This window comes from Ailuropoda melanoleuca, chromosome 18, assembly GCF_002007445.2.
Source record: "Ailuropoda melanoleuca isolate Jingjing chromosome 18, ASM200744v2, whole genome shotgun sequence".
Lineage (NCBI taxonomy): Eukaryota > Metazoa > Chordata > Mammalia > Carnivora > Ursidae > Ailuropoda > Ailuropoda melanoleuca.
The window spans coordinates 34337032-34356262 of NC_048235.1; the positions used below are offsets into that span (position 1 = coordinate 34337032).

Here is a 19231-nt window from a genome sequence, read left to right on the forward strand (position 1 = left end):
GAGAGGAAGAAGCAGGCTCATAGCAGAGGAGCCTGATGTGGGGCTCGATTCCCATAACGCCGGGATCACGCCCTGAGCCGAAGGCAGACGCTCAACCGCTGTGCCACCGAGGCGCCCCTGCTTTTTTTTTCTGAGATGTATGTGTAAATTTGCATTCTGCCTTCTTAACTGTTTGTGTATGATCTATTTTTATCTTATTGACAAAAATAGCAGTCACAGGAAATGATTGGATGGAATATTTGTTTGATTTATTTTGTTAGAAATAGCTATTGAGGGGCGCCTGGGTGGCGCAGTCATTAAGCGTCTGCCTTCGGCTCAGGGCTTGATCCCGGCGTTATGGGATCGAGCCCCACATGAGGCTCCTCCGCTATGAGCCTGCTTCTTCCTCTCCCACTCCCTCTGCTTGTGTTCCCTCTCTCGCTGGCCATCTCTCTGTCAAATAAATAAATAAAATCTTTAAAAAAAAAAAAGAAATAGCTATTGAATCAAGATTTTAAGTGACTATACATTAAGTACAGAATCAGATCCTATCTTTGCCTAGTGGGTGTCTTCTCAAACACGAAACTGTAAATTCTGCCCTCATCCCCCCTTCCCCACCCTCTACTCCAAAGAAGAGAGCCCAGGAATGTGTTTACATGAGAGGTTGGTGGTAGCAGAGAAGAGAGGCTGGTTAATGGGGATGGTGAACGTTGGTTTAGGCTCTTTGATTCAAAGGTAACCTCTCAGTCTTTCTCCTTGTAGGTGGTATACCTTGAAATCCAAACCAGGAAAGAAGGATAAAGAGCGAGGAGAAATTGAGGTTGACATCCAGTTTATGAGAAACAACATGACTGCTAGCATGTTTGACCTCTCCATGAAAGACAAGTCTCGGAATCCATTTGGGAAACTGAAGGACAAGATCAAGGGGAAGCACAAGGACAGCACGTCGGATACTGCTTCAGCCGTCATTGCCAGCGTGACACCCTCTGCTGACAGTGATGATGAGTCTCCTTCCAAAGACAAGAAAAAGAAATCCAAGATCCAGACCTTGTTTTCCAAGTCGAATTTGCAGAAAACGCCGCTTTCCCAGTCCATGTCCGTCCTGCCTACTTCAAAGTCAGACCGAGTGCTGCTCCGTCCTGGAGACTTTCAGTCCCAGTGGGAGGATGGCGACAATGAGAATGAGTCCTCCTCTGCGTCAGATGGTAAGTTGTCTTGTCCTCCTTCCTTGGGCTCTTTCTCTCAGCCTACTTTGGTTTAAGAGAGAAGAAGCAAATCTTAAAGAGAAAGATTTTAATTCAGTTCCTTGGTCACTGAAATGGTGATGGTGGTGGTGATGGTGACGATGGCCGTGATGGTGGTTAGAAATCTGGGTTAGAAAGGCTTCTCTATTTCTAAGTCCTCTGGTTTCTAAGACTATAAATTCCCTTTCTAAAATGTCTGGCTCAGGGCACCTGGGTGGCTCCGTTAAGCATCTGCCTTCGACTCAGGTCATGATCCCAGGGTCCTGGGATTGAGCCCAATGTTGGGCTCCCTGCTCAGTGGGGAGTCTGCTTCTCCGTCTCCCTCTGCCACTCCCCCTGCTTGTGCTCTCTCTCAAATAAATAAATAAAATCTTTTAAAGAAAAAATAAAGAATAAAAAGAATAAAATGGCTCTGTAACTGATGTATATTAGAAAAGCTTTTGGAGTTAACAGAATGCATGTATCCAGGCTTTTTTTTTTTTTAATTAAGGGTAAAATCATAGAACCTTAGAGTAATTCTGACATTTTATGAACTCACCAGGTATTTATTGAGATCCTATTAATGTGTTTAACCCTCATGGGAATCATCCTTAATGAAAGTTGAGGAACCTCATTCCTTTAACTGTGAATTAACCGTGGATTTGAACTTCAGTTTCAATGACCAAATCCGTACTGTTGGCCAGATTCTGCCTTTCTCATTGGCTTACTGCAGGGTTTCTCAACCTCGGCACTGTCGTAGCTGGGGCCAGGTAATTCCTTGTTGGGGGGGCTGCCCCGTGCCTCGTAGGATCGTTAACAACATCCCTGGCCTCCGCCTGTTAGACGCCAGTAACGCACCCCCATGCCTGTAACCAAAAATGCATTTAGACACGAATGAGGGTCACCCCCTTCCGGTTGTGAACCGGCCATTTAACTTCTTGTTTCCTTTTGATCTTTGTTTTTCTTCCCACAGTCATGTCTCACAGGAGAACAGACAGTGCAGATCTTAAGCAACGGAACCAGATCAATTTCAATCTTCCCAAGAAGGAAGGACTCTTTCTTGGCGGCCTTCGGTCTAAGAACGACGTCCTTTCTCGCTCTAATGTCTGTATCAATGGGAACCACGTTTACATGGAGCAGCCGGAAGCCAAGAGCGAGACCAAGGACAGCACCCCCTCCCCTTCTCCGTCCCCCCAGGGCTTCAGGAAGAAGCATTTGTTCTCCTCCACCGAGAACCTGGCTCCGCGGTCTTGGAAGGAGCCTGGGGACGGAGGGGCGGTGTCTTCCGACAGGCGGTTCTCTGAGTCTTCCCCAAAGGACTGCCTGAAGTCCATGTCGCTGCCGTCTTACCGGCCGCAGGGCAGTGGGGACGTGCGGGAGAATGTGGCTCCGGTGAGCTTGGAGGCTGTAAAGGAAACCAAAGAGAGCAAGAAGCAGGAGAACAAGAAGTCCTCTTTGTTTTCTCTGGTGACGGGAAAGAAGGATGTGGCTAAGGGCAGTGAGGGCCGAAGCCCGCCTGTCTTCCCGGGGAAGGAGAGGGAAGGCACGCTGACGGAAGTGCAGCCGAGGGAGGACCAGCTGGGGCCTGATGAAGACCTACTGAAAAGATCTGAGAAGGACACGCTGCCTGTCGTCTCAGGACGGGGTAAATCCCTGAATCCCTTTGAGGAAGTGCAGATCGCAGAACCAGAAGCTGACCCAGAGCCCAGGTCGGAGCCTACACCACCCGCCAGCTCTGCGAGGGCACCACAGACCAAAGCTGTCAAGCCTCGGTGAGTCCTAGCCGCCCCCGTGCAGGCCTGCACCTCGCTGTTCGGTCATCAGCAAGGCCTGCCGGTGGAGCACATCTTGCATGTGGTTGCAGGGTGGTACCTGTGTGTGGCAAGCATTTAACAGCCTGAGTTATTTTTACCAGCCCATCCTGCCTGCTTGCCTGCCTGGCTGCCTGGCCGGCCCACCCTGCACAGATTACAGTGATATGTCTCAGCCCAGAGCCACGGCCAGCAGGCATGCTGTGTCCATCTCAGTATGATAAGCTGCCCCCAGTGGAGTGCCTTGGTTTGTAGCAGGTTCCGACTACTGCGAGTTGGGCATGCCAGGTTTTGGTTGTGGTCTGGGCAGAACATGTGTTTATTTAAAGTTCCTGTCACAGATATCCCTTTGAGGCAGATGATATCTTTCCCCTTGCAATTTGGCGTTGGTGCGTAGGCACGGGAGACCCCTGGTCCCCTCTCACGCGTGCCTGTGACAGTTCTCTGCGTGTTCAGTGTGCATCTCGTTGCAAGAGCCTGGGTGAGCGTCGGGGGCTTTCTGCTGTCAGCCTGACTCACATGCACACTCACAGAGTTTCTGTGGTCTGGGGTGGGAGAGACTTTTTTTGAGATTCTGCTTGCTTTGATTTCACACACACAGACACACAGACACAGACACACACACGGACGGTTCCTCTCCAACACTGGTGCCTGTTGCCTTGAGGTGCACCGTCTACTGCCTCGAACTTTGTAGATGCTTTTTGTTTTTGTTTATCACCAAAAGAAACTGTGGGCTGTTGCTGTACCTGGAGCTTTCGTTTGTGTTGCAACAGCCCTTCGCGTGGCAGATGTGTTGGTGATCAAAGTGTCCCTTTTGTACGTGAAGTAATTGATGTTCCTTCTTTAATTTCCTAAGATCCTGCCCCAAGTATAAAAGTGTTCTCCCCTTTGGAACAACTTTATTTGTGTTTCTTGCCTCTCACGTTGCATCTGCAACTGACCTGCAGATTTTATTTTGTCCTTTTTGCAGACTGGACGTGTCTCCAGAGGCTCAACCCACAGCCAGGCTTCCTTCCTCCCCTGCCTCTCCTCTCTTTCTTTCTGCTCTTCTTTCCAGTTCTGGCCAGACACCTGTCCCTTCTAAATCGGGGCATGATGCAGAGACACCGTCCTCTGAGTCTCCCTCTGTCTTCTCTTTCTCATCTCCCATTTCCACATCCACGCCGGTTGAAAACTGGCCTTCCACAGACAAGGGCCAGGCCAGTGCTGAAGAACCATCTTTGCTCCTTAAAGCAGAATTGCCAAGGGAGAGTTTAACACAAGTTCCAAAGACTATTTCTGGTGCCTCAGGGTCACTTTCCAAAAAGCTGCCCACTCCAGCGTGTGAAGGGATGGAAGATTCTCCAACGAGGAAGACCAGTGAGATCGGCCCAGAGAGCACCATCGGTAATGACTCAGAAAAGTCTCTCCTGCAGCAGCCTGAAACGGGGCACCGGGAAGAAGTTCTGGGTTATCCCCCCTCAGAACGAGACTACGTCCTCTCATCTCAAGAGACCCAAGAAGTAACATTCGCCCTTTCGCTCAGAAGTGGCCAGATGGAAAGCCCAGTGGGGAAGCCTCTGATGGGGGCAAACACAGCCTCGGGGAGTCCATCTGCTTCATTAGGGGAGAGCAGACTGCAGGAAGGCGGCATGACTTCTGCCACGAAGGAAGCCGGACCCCCTCTTCAGATGGGAGAATCATCTCCCACTCTTGGCTCCGTGACGCAGAGACACGAAGAGAACGTCGGCGAGAGTCGAAAGAAAGTCAGGAAGCACGTGTCATTTTCTGAGCAGCTCTTCATGGAAGAGGAGCTGGAGGGGTCCGCCGGGTCGGTGGAAGAGGACAGAAGTCATCCACAGGAGCTGACACGTGAAGGAGACATGTCAGACGGGGAGGCCGCCGGGTCTCTCCTTGCAGAGGATGCAGAGAGGGAGGCCGTGTCCCCACGCGGACCCATGGAGTATGGTGCGCCGGCCCCCGTGGCAGACCCCCGTCCCCGCTCCTCCTGCCACGAGAGCGGCTCCGAAGGCCCCGTGAGTGAAGCAAGCTCGGGGAAAAACGTTCCACTCTTGAGGATCGAGCCAGACGATACACTTACGGCTCAAAATCAGAGCAAAGCCAATGATCACGAAGGTTTACTCTCCGATCCCCTGAGTGGCCTTCACTCTACCCCAGGTGTTAACTCTCCAGTCACGGCTGAGCTGGCCTTAACCCTTCCTTCCATTCCCGAAGTGGCATCCGATGACGAGAGTGTGGATCAGGTTGAAGAGGACAGAGAGACAGCCCAGGTGGCAGCCCTGGAAGGAGGACCTCCTTCTGTGAGTGTGTCACCTGCCGGTCTTGAGGTGGAAAAGGGGCCGAGGGGCGAGGCAGACGGGTGGGCAGAGCCCACAGAGAGCCTGCACGACCTCAGGTCAGAAGCACCCAGCGCGTCTGTTACAGCCTCTCCAGAGCCCGGTGCAGCTTCGCGAATTCATAACGCAGACCTTGGCAGGAGCTCACGCTTGGATGAACAGCCGCCAGGTCCTGGCGGTGGCGAGAAGGAAAAGCTGATGGGAAATGGGAGGCCAGGCCAGCCTCCTGATACGGCCCTGGATTCTCCTGTATCCAGCCCCTCCTTTTCTGCGACCTTTCCTGTTACACACTCTTTCCCCAGCCACCCACACGCTGACACTCACCACACCAGAACAGCAGAATCTCAAAAAAAAGCAACAGCAGAGGGCTCCGTTGGTAGAGTGGAAAATTCTGGCAAGAGGAAGCCGCTTCTTCAGGCCTGGGTCTCACCCTCAGAGACACATCCAGTCTCTGCTCAGCCGAGCGCGGGAACGGGGTCAGCCAAGCACAGGTGAGAGTCGGGGAAGATTGTCTGATCCGTGGGAGTGATGCCGTCTGCCCCCCGCCCCCCAACCCTTTGCCTTTTGCCCACAGAGGTGCCGGCTTTCTAACTGCACGGCTGTCCCGAAGGTCCATCCCGCGTATTTTGCTGGTAGGGCCTGTTTTCAAAGGGTCCCCCCCATGGTGGGAGTATGTCTTCAAGACACTCCCGGGTTTGTAGGGGGAACACAGTGACGGTCTTCAGAGATAGCTTAGGAATCACTCTGCACAGTCAGATTTGGGGCCCTCCAGCTGCAGCGATGTCTTGTGACCCGTATCCTCCTAGAATCAGAAACCAAGCGACACGGAGTGATAGAGCGTAGCGGCGTAGAAAGTTTGCTCCGAGCACCACCCGACATGAAGTGGGTTGTTCCGGACTCTTCTTTACTGTTGAGGAATGGGAGGCTCGGTAGGGAACCCCCGGTGCGGGTCCTAGGCTGTGTTGCCCCAAAAGTAAGAGGCTGACTAATGTTCTTCTGATGCTGATAATGAGACCAGGGGTCTTGTGGGAGCATCAGGACGCGGGGCTTTCAGGTGTGCTTGGTGGGCCTGCATGTGGCTGCTAGTGCCGACTGCCCTCGTTTCCACAGGAACGCTGGCGCGTGTTGTACTGGAGGTGTGAACAGAACACATCACCACTCTGCCCTCTTGTCTGTCTCGCCGGCTGCCATCCGTGAGATGGACAGTTTCTCGGTTTTGTCGTTACTGAAAGGTCTAAGGATCCTATCCCCTTCTCTTTAGACTTCAGCCCGTGAAGCCGATGAACACAACAGGCACCAAGATTGCTAACTCCAGCTTGGGCACTGCCACCATCATCAGTGAGAACTTGATCAATGAAACCACGATGAAGGTAAGTCTCCTCCAGGAAGTAGGCGTGCTAGTTAGGGATCTATAAAAAACCGGTTTCCAGAGTCACCGTCGCATACACCTTCTTGGGCAGCAGGTAATGCCAGGAATGACTTGACCATACCTACAGCTGGGTCTTCAGATAATCTTTGGAAGCCTCTACACTTCCCAGGGGATTACTGCTGTTCTCCTGAGAGTGACTTAGTTATTGGATTGCTTGGGTCTCACTGGTGCTGCTTTTTAGTGAGAAGAAAATGTCACCCACCGTCTGGTCCGTTCCAGTCGGACATTTTCATTCCCCTGTGTATCCTTTCCTATCTTTTGGCAAGAATGTAAAATTCTTGTGGTTGTCATCATTGCCTAGATGTACTTTTTTGAAACTTTATTCTGCAATCATTTCAAACTTCAAAACAGTTGCAAGAATAGCACAAAGGACTGCTATAAACCTTTCATCCCGATTCATCAGTTGTTGACATTTTATCACATTTGCTTTATCATTTTCACCCTCTCTCTCTCCCCTTCCCTGTCCATTCTCTCTTTGTATATACATACTTTTTTTTTGTCTGAACCATTGGAGGGTAAGATGCCTACCTTATGCCCCATTTACCACTAAATACTTAAGTGTGTAATTCCCAAGAATAAGGACATTTAATCAAGGTCAGGACATTTAAAGTCAGTGTAACCCTCTTTTCTCATCTGTAGCCCCTACTTGAGCTTCACCCGTTGTCTCACGAGTGGGCTCCTTAGCTTTCCTGTTTTCTTTCCAGTCCAGGATCCAATCCAGGATCTCTCGCTGTTTTGTTGTCGTCTCTCCCTAGGCTCCTTGATGCTGGAATAGTTCCTCAGCCTTCTTGAAGTCTCTCAAGACCTTGACATTCTCTAAGACTTCAGATCAGTTGTTCTGTAGAATTTTCCTCTGTCTGGATTTGTCTGCCATCTCCCATGGCTTGGTTGAGGTCACACATTCCTGGCAGGAATGAACCGTGCAAATCACGCATCCTTCTCGGTGCATTGTAGAAGGGGGCTCATTATATCCGCTTGTCGTGGTAGTGGGAGTGTTAACTCTGATGACTGACTTTAGGTGGTGTCCAGTAGGCTCTCTAGTGTAAAGTTGCTATTTTCCCCCTTTACAATCAGTACGAAATTCATGGGGAGTTAATTTCCGACTCTAAGTATCCTGTTCCTCACCGACCGTTTGCAAGCTTTCTCATTCATTGGTGAGTATGGCAGCGGCCAAATGGTGATTTTTCAGTTCCATCGCCCGCATGGAAACACTGTTCCATTCTCTTTTTCATTTAGTGGTAGGTCAGAAGCATTTTTTGCATGTTGCTACTTCGTTATTCTTTGAAATGGTTATACCAGTATTTACTTAACTGTTCCCTTGTTATCGGGTATTTGGGTTGTTTTCTGTTTTTCAATAGGAATAATGCTATAGTCAGCAATTTCTTGCATAGAACTGTTCCCCTTCTTAAGCTACATTTCCAGGAAGAATAGTGCTTGATTAGAGGATCTCTTCTCTTTCAAAAGCTTGGGCTAACTTTAAAAAGAACTCCTGCCCACCAACCAAACCAAACCAACCTCCCAGATGATCTCTGCTGTGGAGCGCCTCCGTCCGGCCCTTTCTGGTTCTAAAATCAAGAGGATTTAGAACTGCCTCGTTGCAAACCTCTGGTCTTTGACTCATGATCACCTGGGCTGGAGGAGAATGATTTACGGAGTGACTGGTGGGCTCCTTAGCTTTCCTGTTTTCTTTCCAGTCCAGGATCCAAGGATGTGTTGAGTTTCAAACATGTGGAGAGGAATTTCCTTACTGAACTACCGGGGACTGCTGTCAGTAGAAATAAGTTCAGCGTGGTGGGCCTCTGAGGGTGTGGAGAAGAGGCAGCACTTACTTTCCTGGAGTTAACGATATTTACCAGGAAACCAGGCGAAAGAACAGCATGAAAGGGACAGTAATGAAGACCAGGGTCACAGAGCAGCCTCCCACCCCTCTTCCTTGTACTGTGGAATGCAGCTGGGCTCCAAAGAGAAACAAACACCTAGCCATCAGGAAGTGAGCAAGCCCCTTGGCTCCTATTTTATTTATTCTTCAAAGCTCATTTAATCAGGGCCTTATCTCCTGGCCCTGACTGAGAGAATAACTTGCCTTAAAACAAAGGCAACTGCTGCTTATTTTGCTCATGATTTGTCTGCCCCGGAGGCTGTCCCTCTGGCTGCCTGCAACAAAGCCCTTGGTTCTGGACCATACCTAGTAAATATTCGGAGCAAATACGGAAAGTTTCCTGGAGATTGCTAACAGATGCTTTGTACCAAGCCATAAATAATATTTATAAAAGTAACTACTCTTTGGAATGTTGCAAAGGACGAGAGAGGTTAGGGAAAGAAATTGCATAGCTAAAGTTACGAAAAGCTAGCTGAATCATTACCATAATGGGTTTTTGGGGTTTGGGTTTTGTTTTGTTTGATTGCTATTTTATGGCCCCCATCCCTTATAGATGATTTGTAACTTAAGGGCGTATTATTTACCCAGGTGGCTTTAACACTTCCCTTTAAAAATAATACAGCCAACTAGATCCAAAAATCATCTGTCCTGTTAATATGGAAAAAGTTAGACACAAATTTGAATATACGTCATTATTATTACAATTATGGTGGGAACATCCAATGTAAAAATCCTGGAAGGAAATATGTGACAATGGGCACTGTTTTTTCTTGAATTAATGGTTATTTTCTTTGTACCTGGCCCTGGCTGTTGCTCACTTTCTGTAATGCTGGATTCTCTTATAATTTTTTAAATCGTCGTATATCTAGGATTGCCTAATGATTTCAAAGTCTTACATACTTTCCCCTTTGGATTATGAAATCCAAATTGAATAGCTGTTTCATGGTTTGTAAGGTATGAAGTGTACATGCCCTTTCAACCCTAGGCATTTATTGTAAGGAAGTATTTTAGAGATGTGGTCAAAGATTTATGCTCATGCGTTTTAATAAAATGTTATATATAATTGTGAAAACTGAAAAAACCTAAATATCTAGCAATAGAGAGATAGGTAAAATATAATGACATTTTAAGCAACCATTAAAAACGATTTTTGCTAAAAAAAAAAAAAAAAAAAAAGTTGGGGGGCGCCTGGGTGGCTCAGTCCATTAGCATCTGCCTTCAGCTCCTGTCGTGATCCGAGGGTCCTGGGATGGAGCCCCGCATCGGGCTCCCTGCTCAGCGGGGAGCCTGCTTCTTCCTCTCCTGCTCCCCCTGCTTGTGTTCTCTCTCTCTCTGTCAAATAAATAAATAAAATCTTTAAAAAAATGATTTTTGCTAAAATTTAATGATGGGAAAATGCTCACAAAGTAATAATTTTAAAACGCTTGAAAACCATATTCTGCATGATGCTTAAAGTTGTAAAACAGGGGCGCCTGGGTGGCACAGCGGTTAAGCGTCTGCCTTCAGCTCAGGGCGTGATCCCGGCGTTGCGGGATCGAGCCCCACATCAGGCTCCTCCACTATGAGCCTGCTTCTTCCTCTCCCACTCCCCCTGCTTGTGTTCCCTCTCTCGCTGGCTGTCTCTATCTCTGTTGAATAAATAAAATCTTAAAAAAAAAAAAATAAAATAAAGTTGTAAAACATACCATAAAGAAACCAAGGAAGAGATAAGAGAACCAAATGTCATGTGTTGGAGTTCCAGTTAATAATTTTTTCCTTCTTTTGTATTTGAGATTTTCCATTATGAGGAAATATTCCCTTTATAGTGAAAATAGAACTCTGTTATTTTGGGGAGAAATTAATTTTTTTAAAGATTTTATTTACTTACTTGAGAGAGAGAGAGCACAGAGGGAGAGGGAGAAGCAGTCTCCCCGCTGAGCAGAGAGCCCGACATGGGCCTCGATCCCAGGACCCTGAGATCATGACCTGAGCTGAAGGCAGACACTTCACCAACTGAGCCACCCAGGGACCCCTGGGGAAAATTCATTTTAATTCATCTTCAAAGTCTAGTTGAGCTATCACTCCCCACCTTTGCAGTTTGTCCTGATGTCCTGTGTAGCAGTGGGCTCTGGGTTGTCCAGCTCTCCCAAGTCCCTGAGCCCCAGTGTGTGAGGCACTGTAGGGACCTGTCTCTCCTCTCGGGGAGCACCTGCTGCTCCTGCCTCCAGGCGACGCCTCTTCATCTTTCTGTCTCACAAACTGTCTTGCACCGCATCTTATACAATCCACATTTTTCAATAAATAAAATCCTTGTATGACAGAGATATAATCTAAAAACCCTCGAGGACATCATTCTTGGCTATTGTTTCCAAAGAGTACTTTTTTTTCTTGATAGGATACATCAACAGACATGCAACTCCTTTTTAAAAAATTGTGGTAAAATAAACATAACATAAAACGTTTACCATCTTAAGCATTTAAAAATTTAAAAAAATCTTTTTTCAATTCAAACACAATTAACATATATTGTAATGTTAGTTTCAGGTGTACAGTTTAGTGATTCAACAATTTGATACATTACTCTGCTCACCGTAAGTGTATTTTTCATTCTCCTCACCTGTTTCACTCCCCCGCCACCTCCCCTGTGGTAACCATCAGTTTGTTCGCTACGGTTAAGAGTCTGTTTCTTGGTTTGTCTCTTTTTTTCCTTTGTCCATCTGTTTTGTTTCTTAAATTCCCCATATGAATGGAATCCTGTGGTATTTGTCTTTCTCAGACTGACTTATTTCGCTTAACATAATACTCTCTAGATCCATCCACGTCGTTGCAAATGGTGAGATGTCGTTCTTTTTATGGCTGAGTAACATTCCAGTGTGTGTGTGTGTGTGTGTGTGTGTGTGTGTGTGTGTGTGTGTGTGTATGTGTACCACTTCTTTATCCATTCATCAGTCGAGGGACACTTGGACTGCTTCCATAGTTCGGCTCTTATAAATAACGCAACAGGCATAGGGGTGCATGTATCTTTTCGAATTAGTGTTTTTGTATTCTTTGGGTAAATACCTAGTAGCAGCATTACTGGATCAATTCTGTTTTTAATTTTTTAAGGAGCCTCCATACTGTTTTCCCCAGTGGCTGCAGCAGCTTGCGTTCCCAGCAGCCGTGCACGAGGGACCATAAGTGTCCAGATCAGTAGTGCCACGTACACTCACCTTGTACAACCAGTCTCCGGAATCCTTTTCTAGACACTCCACTTTTTTGGTGGAAGATGGTTTTAGAATTACTAATAGGGTGATTGAGGTCCAGAGGAATGTGTGCCTTCAACAAGTTAAAAGAACAAAAGCAACAAAAGGATTAAGGGAGAAGTGGTTTTTCGAAAAAGTAGTCCAACATCTCGCCTGCTCCTGTGCAGTCTGTGTTGGGTGAAAACCCGCTCCGTGCATGGAGATGGCGTGTGCTTCAAAGCCAGGACTGCGAGCCCTGTGCTTTCCTTCCGAGCCAGGACAAGACGGGTGGGCTTTCTCTCTGATTTCTGGCTAGTGTACGGGCAGCGTACTGCCCTGAGCAGCGCCTTCTGTCGTGCTGTCATCGAAAGAGGGAATGACGATTCTGCTCTTGACTTAGCTTCTCCAGCTGGAGACTTGGTACCATGTCACACCATTTCCTCGGTACCATTTCTTCACGGTGTGGGCCTGGTCACTTTGCAGCTGGACCCCAGTCATCCCAGATTATAAATGCTGCTGGAGTAACTCCGTAGGGCTCCTGCTCTTGGCACGAGTGGGGCCACTCGGCCCTGGCACTGGCCGCCATGATGTCTGAGCGTGAGGACTGCGTGGTGCACTGTGGTGGCACTTAGCTCTGACTCTGCATATTTTTTGAATAGCAAGTGACTGAAAGGGGGGTCTCTGAGTGGCAGTGGAATCCTTCTGAGGGTAACCGAGGAAGTAGCAAGTGGTCCAGGATGACAGCTGCATGGGGTGGTGATGGGTGAGCATTGTCTCCCGTACCTTCTCTCATGAGGATTTCTTCACGGGCCACCTTCGCTTGGAGCTCTCAGCTTCGTATCGATATTTCGTTGTGCCGGCTCGTAATGTTCAGAGACCTCCAATCATTACATTTCCTGAAACCTCAGATCCAGAGTCTAATCGAGGGGTTTGTAGCCCGTGAGCCAAGGATCAAGTATGGTTTTTACATTTTAAAAAAGTCATAAAACAGAAAGAACACGTGAAACAACAAAGAGGAACAGACAACAAACACAGGCCATGTGCGGCCTGCAAAGCCTAAAATATTTACTCTCTGGTCCTTAACAGACCACTTTGTCAATAAACCGGTTTTCCCCCTGAACTGAAAACACATTCCCAGGAGACTCCGATTGCTAATAATATTTTCCTCTTTTATATTTCTTTCCGATATTTGCCTTCTTTGCTGACTTTACCACTTTTTCTCCCCTTTCTCTCCCCTTCTAAAGAAATACAACCCCTCGGACCCTGCCTTTGCTTACGCACAGCTAACCCACGATGAGCTGATCCAGTTGGTCCTCAAACAGAAGGAGACGATAAGCAAGAAGGAGTTTCAGGTTCGCGAGCTGGAGGACTACATTGACAATCTGCTCGTCAGGGTCATGGAAGAAACCCCCAACATCCTCCGCATTCCGGCTCAGGCCGGCAAAAAGGCAGGAAAGATGTGAATCGTCAGCCTAGGAGAGAGAAGATTTTGTGAGTTTGTTTCCACCTGCTCCTGAGGTCAAGGACTCCGTGTGCCCAATAACCAGCTTACAGGCTCAAACTCACCAGCGGCCTCCCTTGCGTGTTATCTGGCAGGAGTCAGTTCCACCAACTGAAGCCAGGTTAATTATTACAATGAATCTTTTACTGTACATTCCCAGGGTTTTATTTTTAAATGCCACTGTGCCTTTAACTATATTGTAAATATTTTATGCTCTGAGCGGAGATGTGGTCATAAGATCTGCTCCTGGCCCAGAGATTCAGATGGCGCAGGGCTACTCGTGTATTTAACATTGGGATTTTCTTTCTTCGATATTGACATTTAAAACTACGTCCTCCCACCCCCACCCCGCCCCATCAGTAAGGTGTGGGGTGAAATGAGAAGGCCCAGGCACATACTTGCTTGGCTTTGGAGTAGCTCAGGATGGCGTTTGGCTGCAGGTGCTAAGTTTCGATACCTTGTAAACCTTCCGGGCTTCTTGGACTTGGTCTTGTCGGCTTGACCGAAGCAGGGAGTTTAAAGAGAGCCTCCGAGTGTGCCTCGTAGATTTTGAACAAGCTGCCTTTTCTGAACCCCAGCTGCCACTAGTCTTTAGCCTTACAGCGTGCTGCTGACCGATCCGTGGGGCCTGTCTGTGGACACTGAAAAGTAGAGGGAGTCTGGTCCCTTTGCACTCACTTAATGGGGGTTGGTCAGAGTCTCCCGGCATCCGGCTTCCTGCTGCCTAGAGTGGCCTCGTCAATGCCTTGAGAAGGGATCGCGTGGCCCAAGCATTTACTATCTTGGTTCCACCAGGTATGGAATGATCTCAGTAGGACTCCTGTGGCCTGTTCTCCTCAGTGCCTTTGCTTGGCTCCCTGATTTCCTCAGCAACACTTTCTAGCACTTCCCACCTACCCTTGTCATAAATTACAAAGCGCAAGAAGAGAACACTTTGTTTTGGTTGGCTGTATTTTTAAATCTAGAAGAACACACCTTTTTTTTTTTTTTTTTTTTTTTTTTAAAGCTAAGACACTTCTGAACTAATAGCCCCGGGTCGGATTCCTCAGGTAGTTTCATTGTTCGGAACCTAATACTGGAATTAGAATGTTTCTGTGTTGCTCATTTTTTTTTCCTCCTGGTTGTGACAGAACCTTATCAAACCTTGACCTCTCTCCAGGGCGGAAGAAGATCCCAGGGCAGTGCGGTGGGCAGGGCTTGAGGCAACAACAGTTATGAGATTGGGGTCTCTTCTCCGTACGTTCTTGTTCTCTGGGGGGTAAGAGGCAGGACGGTTGGCAGCAGAACCCGTTTTCAGGACCACACGTTTGCTGCAATGTTAGTTATGTTGGAACACTTTCATCTAAAGGGTGATACTGTAACTTGATTAACCAGCTTTTGCTTATCTATAGCTGTTTTATTTAATACTCTCGTACAGTAGTGGGGACCACTGTCAGCTTTCCCGAAGACTTGTATTTTCGTAGTGCTGTGAGAGTTATTTACATCCCTATAAAGAGAACCATATATTCACCTCAACTCAGAACGTACATGCGTATTTTCGTTCCGCAACAGGTTTTTTACTGAAAAACGTATTCTGACTGTGATAACCCAAGGGCAGTGGGGGCAGGCGTGCTCTGAATGATTGCTCCTTAGACGAGCCAGTGTGGAGACCGCATTGTTCACAAGAGGTGCTTGGTCTGGAGATCTGGCTGCGGCTAGGACCTCGGGTGTGTAACTCGGTCAGTGTTTGAGAGGGACGTCTGGGTGGAAGAGGGAATTCCTGTGCTCTGAAGTGCCACTTGGAGACTCTGGGGAATGAAGGACAATTCACTTCAAGGGTGTCTGGCTCCTACCACTGCTGGGAAAGAAAAATCCAATTTATAGCATTCCCACACCTCTCGAAGTAGCTAGCCTGGGGGACATGAGGTCATGACTGTCCCTGAGGACTCTGCCTGGGGGGAGGCTTTATCCAGGAAAAGCTTCAGTCTGCCCTGAGCCATTAGCGGGGGTTGGTGAATCGGAGCGTTGGGGCGCCTCTGCCTGGCACGTGTCGGAGGGCGCGTACCCACCCACACAAGGAGAGTTGGGACTTGCCTCCCGCTGCTCTAACGGCGAACCTGACTGAAGGACGCTGGGAGGAAGCTGTGTTCTGGGGAACCAGGAGTAGCTCTGTCTTGGCCTTGCCTGGCTGCCTCCAGAAGGAGCAGTCAGTACTTTCGGGAAGCATCACATTAAAATACTGAACACCTTGCAGTGAACTTCAGTTGGAGGTCAGCCTCCTGAAAAAAATGTCAGTCCTTTGCCTATTTCCTATCATCTCATTCCTTGGACTTTGACAGGTTTCCTGCCCTCCATTTTATCCCTGTGTGTTAACACATCAGAATGCAGGAACAAGAAAGTCTGCCCTTTGCCGTGCGGCAGAGCTGTTGACCCTGAGTGGAGGTGTGTGCCCTCGAATAGGGAGCGTGTTGGGGGGGTGGGTTTCCAGCTTTGCTAACAGCGGGAGCTCAAAAGGGCAGAGAGGCAGGAGGACCCATGACCCTCAGCCACATACCGAATTGAAGGCCGGAGGCAATTTACTGTTAAATTAGGCAGGATCTTCCCTCCCTGAGTCCCTTCTCCCACTCCATCTTTTTCTTTTTTTTTTTGAGAACTACGAATGAATGATCCCTCAAGGCTGACAGGTTAATTGCCTTCGGTGGAGAGCTTGGTTGGTCTCTTGGTAGTCCTACCGACCTCCACTCTGTGGTGTCTCGGTATCTGTTATATGAGCTACTAACTTGACCTCTTCCACCCTCCGACTGAAAGGTCGCCCGGCATTTTTGGATCATAAAAGGATTGCCTGTCATGTTAGTTTGGGAGTTTTTAATTTCTTTGGTTTTGTTTTTAAGAAGTAACCTGAGATTTCTACAACACTAAATAAAATGGTACTACCTTCCAAAGATTTGTGTCTGTACTTTCATGTGGGTGCAATAAAAATGTCTTCTGTCACTTGGAAAACCTTTCCTGGGAAGTGACCAGGCGTCACCTTATGAGCGCCTCTCACCTGGATTCCTGTGGCTGCCACCTTGCCTGGTGCCCAGAGGTCCCAATGTCCTTTCTCCTGCAGAGGATGGGGCATCTCTGATCCCTGTGACACGTCCCTCATCTTGCCCTGCAGGGTCCATGGCATTTACCAGAAGAACATCAGTTGAATTCTCTGCCCCCGCTGCGAAGAGCTGCCACCTTTTCCTTGGCACCGGGCACTTTTGGCTGAGCATATGAACAAGGTCCCTTCCTTGATCCCTCCACTCCCCCACCCCCACCCCCGATTTCCTAAAGAGTAAAAGTTTCACTGTGGGGACACGATTTAAATTCAGGTTGGCTTCAGACTGCCCCAGATCTGGGAGCCGAATCCCTGGTTCAGTCAACTTTGTTTATTCATTTCTGAGTATTTATATATTCTGTGTGTGTGTGTATATATATGGTATTAGGGAAGCACTGAGAATCTTCTCCTGAGCTCAGCTCTCCCGGAACTCTGAGCCTTTCCTGATGAGGTGAGAGGTCTGTCTGCCTCCGAACCATAGTCTGTGCTCCAAGGGCCCCAACCTCTTGAAAGGGAGGAGACGTTTTTTCTTGCTCGGTGACAAAAGTCACACTGTAGAGGGACAGAGGCAGGCAGAGCCTGTGAAGCCCCCCGGGTGGGATAGGGGAGCTCCCCTGAGGCCTCCCTGGTAACCCCAACTGGTGGTCAACAGTGGGGCCAGCATGTAAAGTGATGTGAGAGCAGCCCTCCAGATTCAGCTTAAGGAAAAGAAAAAAAAGCCCTCTGGAAGGAGTCATGGGGAAGGAAAGTTTCATTATGCAAATGACCCTAACTTCCCTGGGAAATCGCCCACTCCTGTCTGGTCCCTTCAGGTTCCTGTCTTGGCTTCTCAGTGTAAAGGCCTCTCCCCGTCTGCCTCTGAAGGAGCGTGTCATCTCCTGTCCCCTCCACTCCGTTGTCCACTCCCTTGGTCTGTAGATATTTCAAAATAACGTCATACGTGCTTATTCTCAGGAAAAAAGAGATCCTAAATTCCCCACTACAGAGAGGTAACTAACCATTTTTATTTTGATTACTTGCCTGGCATTTTCCCCCCTCATGCAAATAGATACACTTAATTTTTCTAAAGAAATTTAATTTGGATTTTTTTAATTGAGGTGTACTTGACCTACAATATTATATTTGTCTCAGGTGTACAACATAGTGGTTGGACATTTGTATACCTTAGCAAGTGATCACCGCGGTCGGTCCAGTTCCCAGCTGTCCCCATCTACAGCTCCGACGGTATTCACTGTACTCCCTCCGCTGTGCATCCCCATGTCTTACGTATTTAGATACATTTTTAAATGAAGATGGGAGCAGGCAGTACACAGCAGGGATTGCTTTGAACATTTCTGCATGCCTTTGGATACTGTTCTGCAACAGGGACAGATAGTGATTCTGGGGGAGAAGGTGCCCCAGCCAACCAACCCCTCCCGCTACCCCACAGACACACACACACACACACACACACACACACACNCCACAGGGTCCCTTGGCCCTGGAATCCAGGCTCTAAGCAGATGGACCCTGTTCCCTTGGCTTCTCTTTGGGTGTCACCTTGGGGACTCTGCAGTCCTGCCCTCCTGGGAAGGCAGGAGCTTTTTCTTTGCATTCAAAACAGGCTTCCTTCTGCTCTGTGGGGCCAGTGCGCTCCAAAGGCCCAAACACTGCCGAGGGACACCGTCCTCAGCCTCTCAGTGTTCGGCTATTGTATGCAGAAACCTGTATCAGAGCCCTGGAAAGAGTCACCCAGGTACCATTTTAAGCCCTCACAGAGGTGAGAGAAAGCTGCTTTTGTCTGCGCCCAGCAAGTGAGCCTCGGGCTGAGCCTTGACTGCAAAAGGAAGGCTCGTTTCCTGCATGATTACTCTTCGCTAAGCACTGACATGTACTATTTCTAATCCTCATCAAAGTAGATAATATCTCCATTATGCAGATGAGGAAACTGAGCCTTAGGCGTCAGAACTTTAGTTCCCCTAGGGTCACAGAGTGAGTACCTAAGAATGGATTTGAACTGCTCATCTGTCTGACCTGGACATCAAGAGCAGAGGTCAGCACGTATGGCCTGCCTCCTGGTTTTGTATGGCCCTTGAGGCAAGAATGATTTTTATTTTTTTTTAAACATCAAATCAATGAGTCTGGGGATCTAATGTATGGAATGATGACCACCTGTCAACAACACCACACCGAATACTGGAATTTTTACATTTTTAAACAGAAAAGTCAAAATAACAATATTTCATGACCCATGAAAATGACAGGAAATTCCAGTCTCAGTGTCCGCAAAGTAGCACTGGAGTACAGCCACGCTTATTCGTTTACGTCATGGTCTACGGCTGGTGTAGACCTGAGTAGTTGTAACAGAGACCTTATCACCTGCCAAGCCTAAATATTTGCTGTCTGGCTCTTTACAGAAAGAGTTTGCTCACCCCTAGTCTAGGGTCACTTTGGAAGTCAAGGAGATACTGTTCTGATTCTCTTGGAATGCTACAGGATTGGAGCAGGCAGGGAAAATGATGTGATTCAATTTCCCCTCAAGACGAGCCTGGCGAAGCCGCAGCCTCCCTGGGGAGGGAAGTTCCAGGTTAGTAAACTGGGTGGTATTCACGCTCTTAGTCTGGGCAGCCTGTGACCACCTTCTTCGAGTTATCAGATGCCTTTGTTCCTAGGGGTTCAAGAACTTGAACACATTAATCCTCAGCCCGGGAAAGGCAAAGTGGGTGGTGGGGTGGATGAGCAACGCAAAAGGGCACAGTGGAGATGAGCCGGGGAAGTTGGCTGGCACCAGGATTTAGGTCGTCCCAACCGTGCTCTATGCCACGCAGTC

General features: G+C 48.2%; 1 protein-coding gene across 1 annotated transcript in view; it reads left to right on the forward strand.

Moving 5' to 3' along the window:
- RAB11FIP1 (RAB11 family interacting protein 1) overlaps positions 1-16279 on the forward strand; it is a 31362-nt gene extending 15083 nt beyond the window's left edge. Inside the window, exons 3-6 of the mRNA XM_002917239.4 lie at positions 742-1184; positions 2176-2974; positions 6611-6719; positions 13102-16279. Coding sequence (XP_002917285.3) covers positions 742-1184; positions 2176-2974; positions 6611-6719; positions 13102-13320 — 1570 coding nt within the window. The 3' untranslated portion in view covers positions 13321-16279. The remainder of the gene's footprint in view (positions 1-741; positions 1185-2175; positions 2975-6610; positions 6720-13101) is intronic.
- Positions 16280-19231: the final 2952 nt, after the last annotated feature.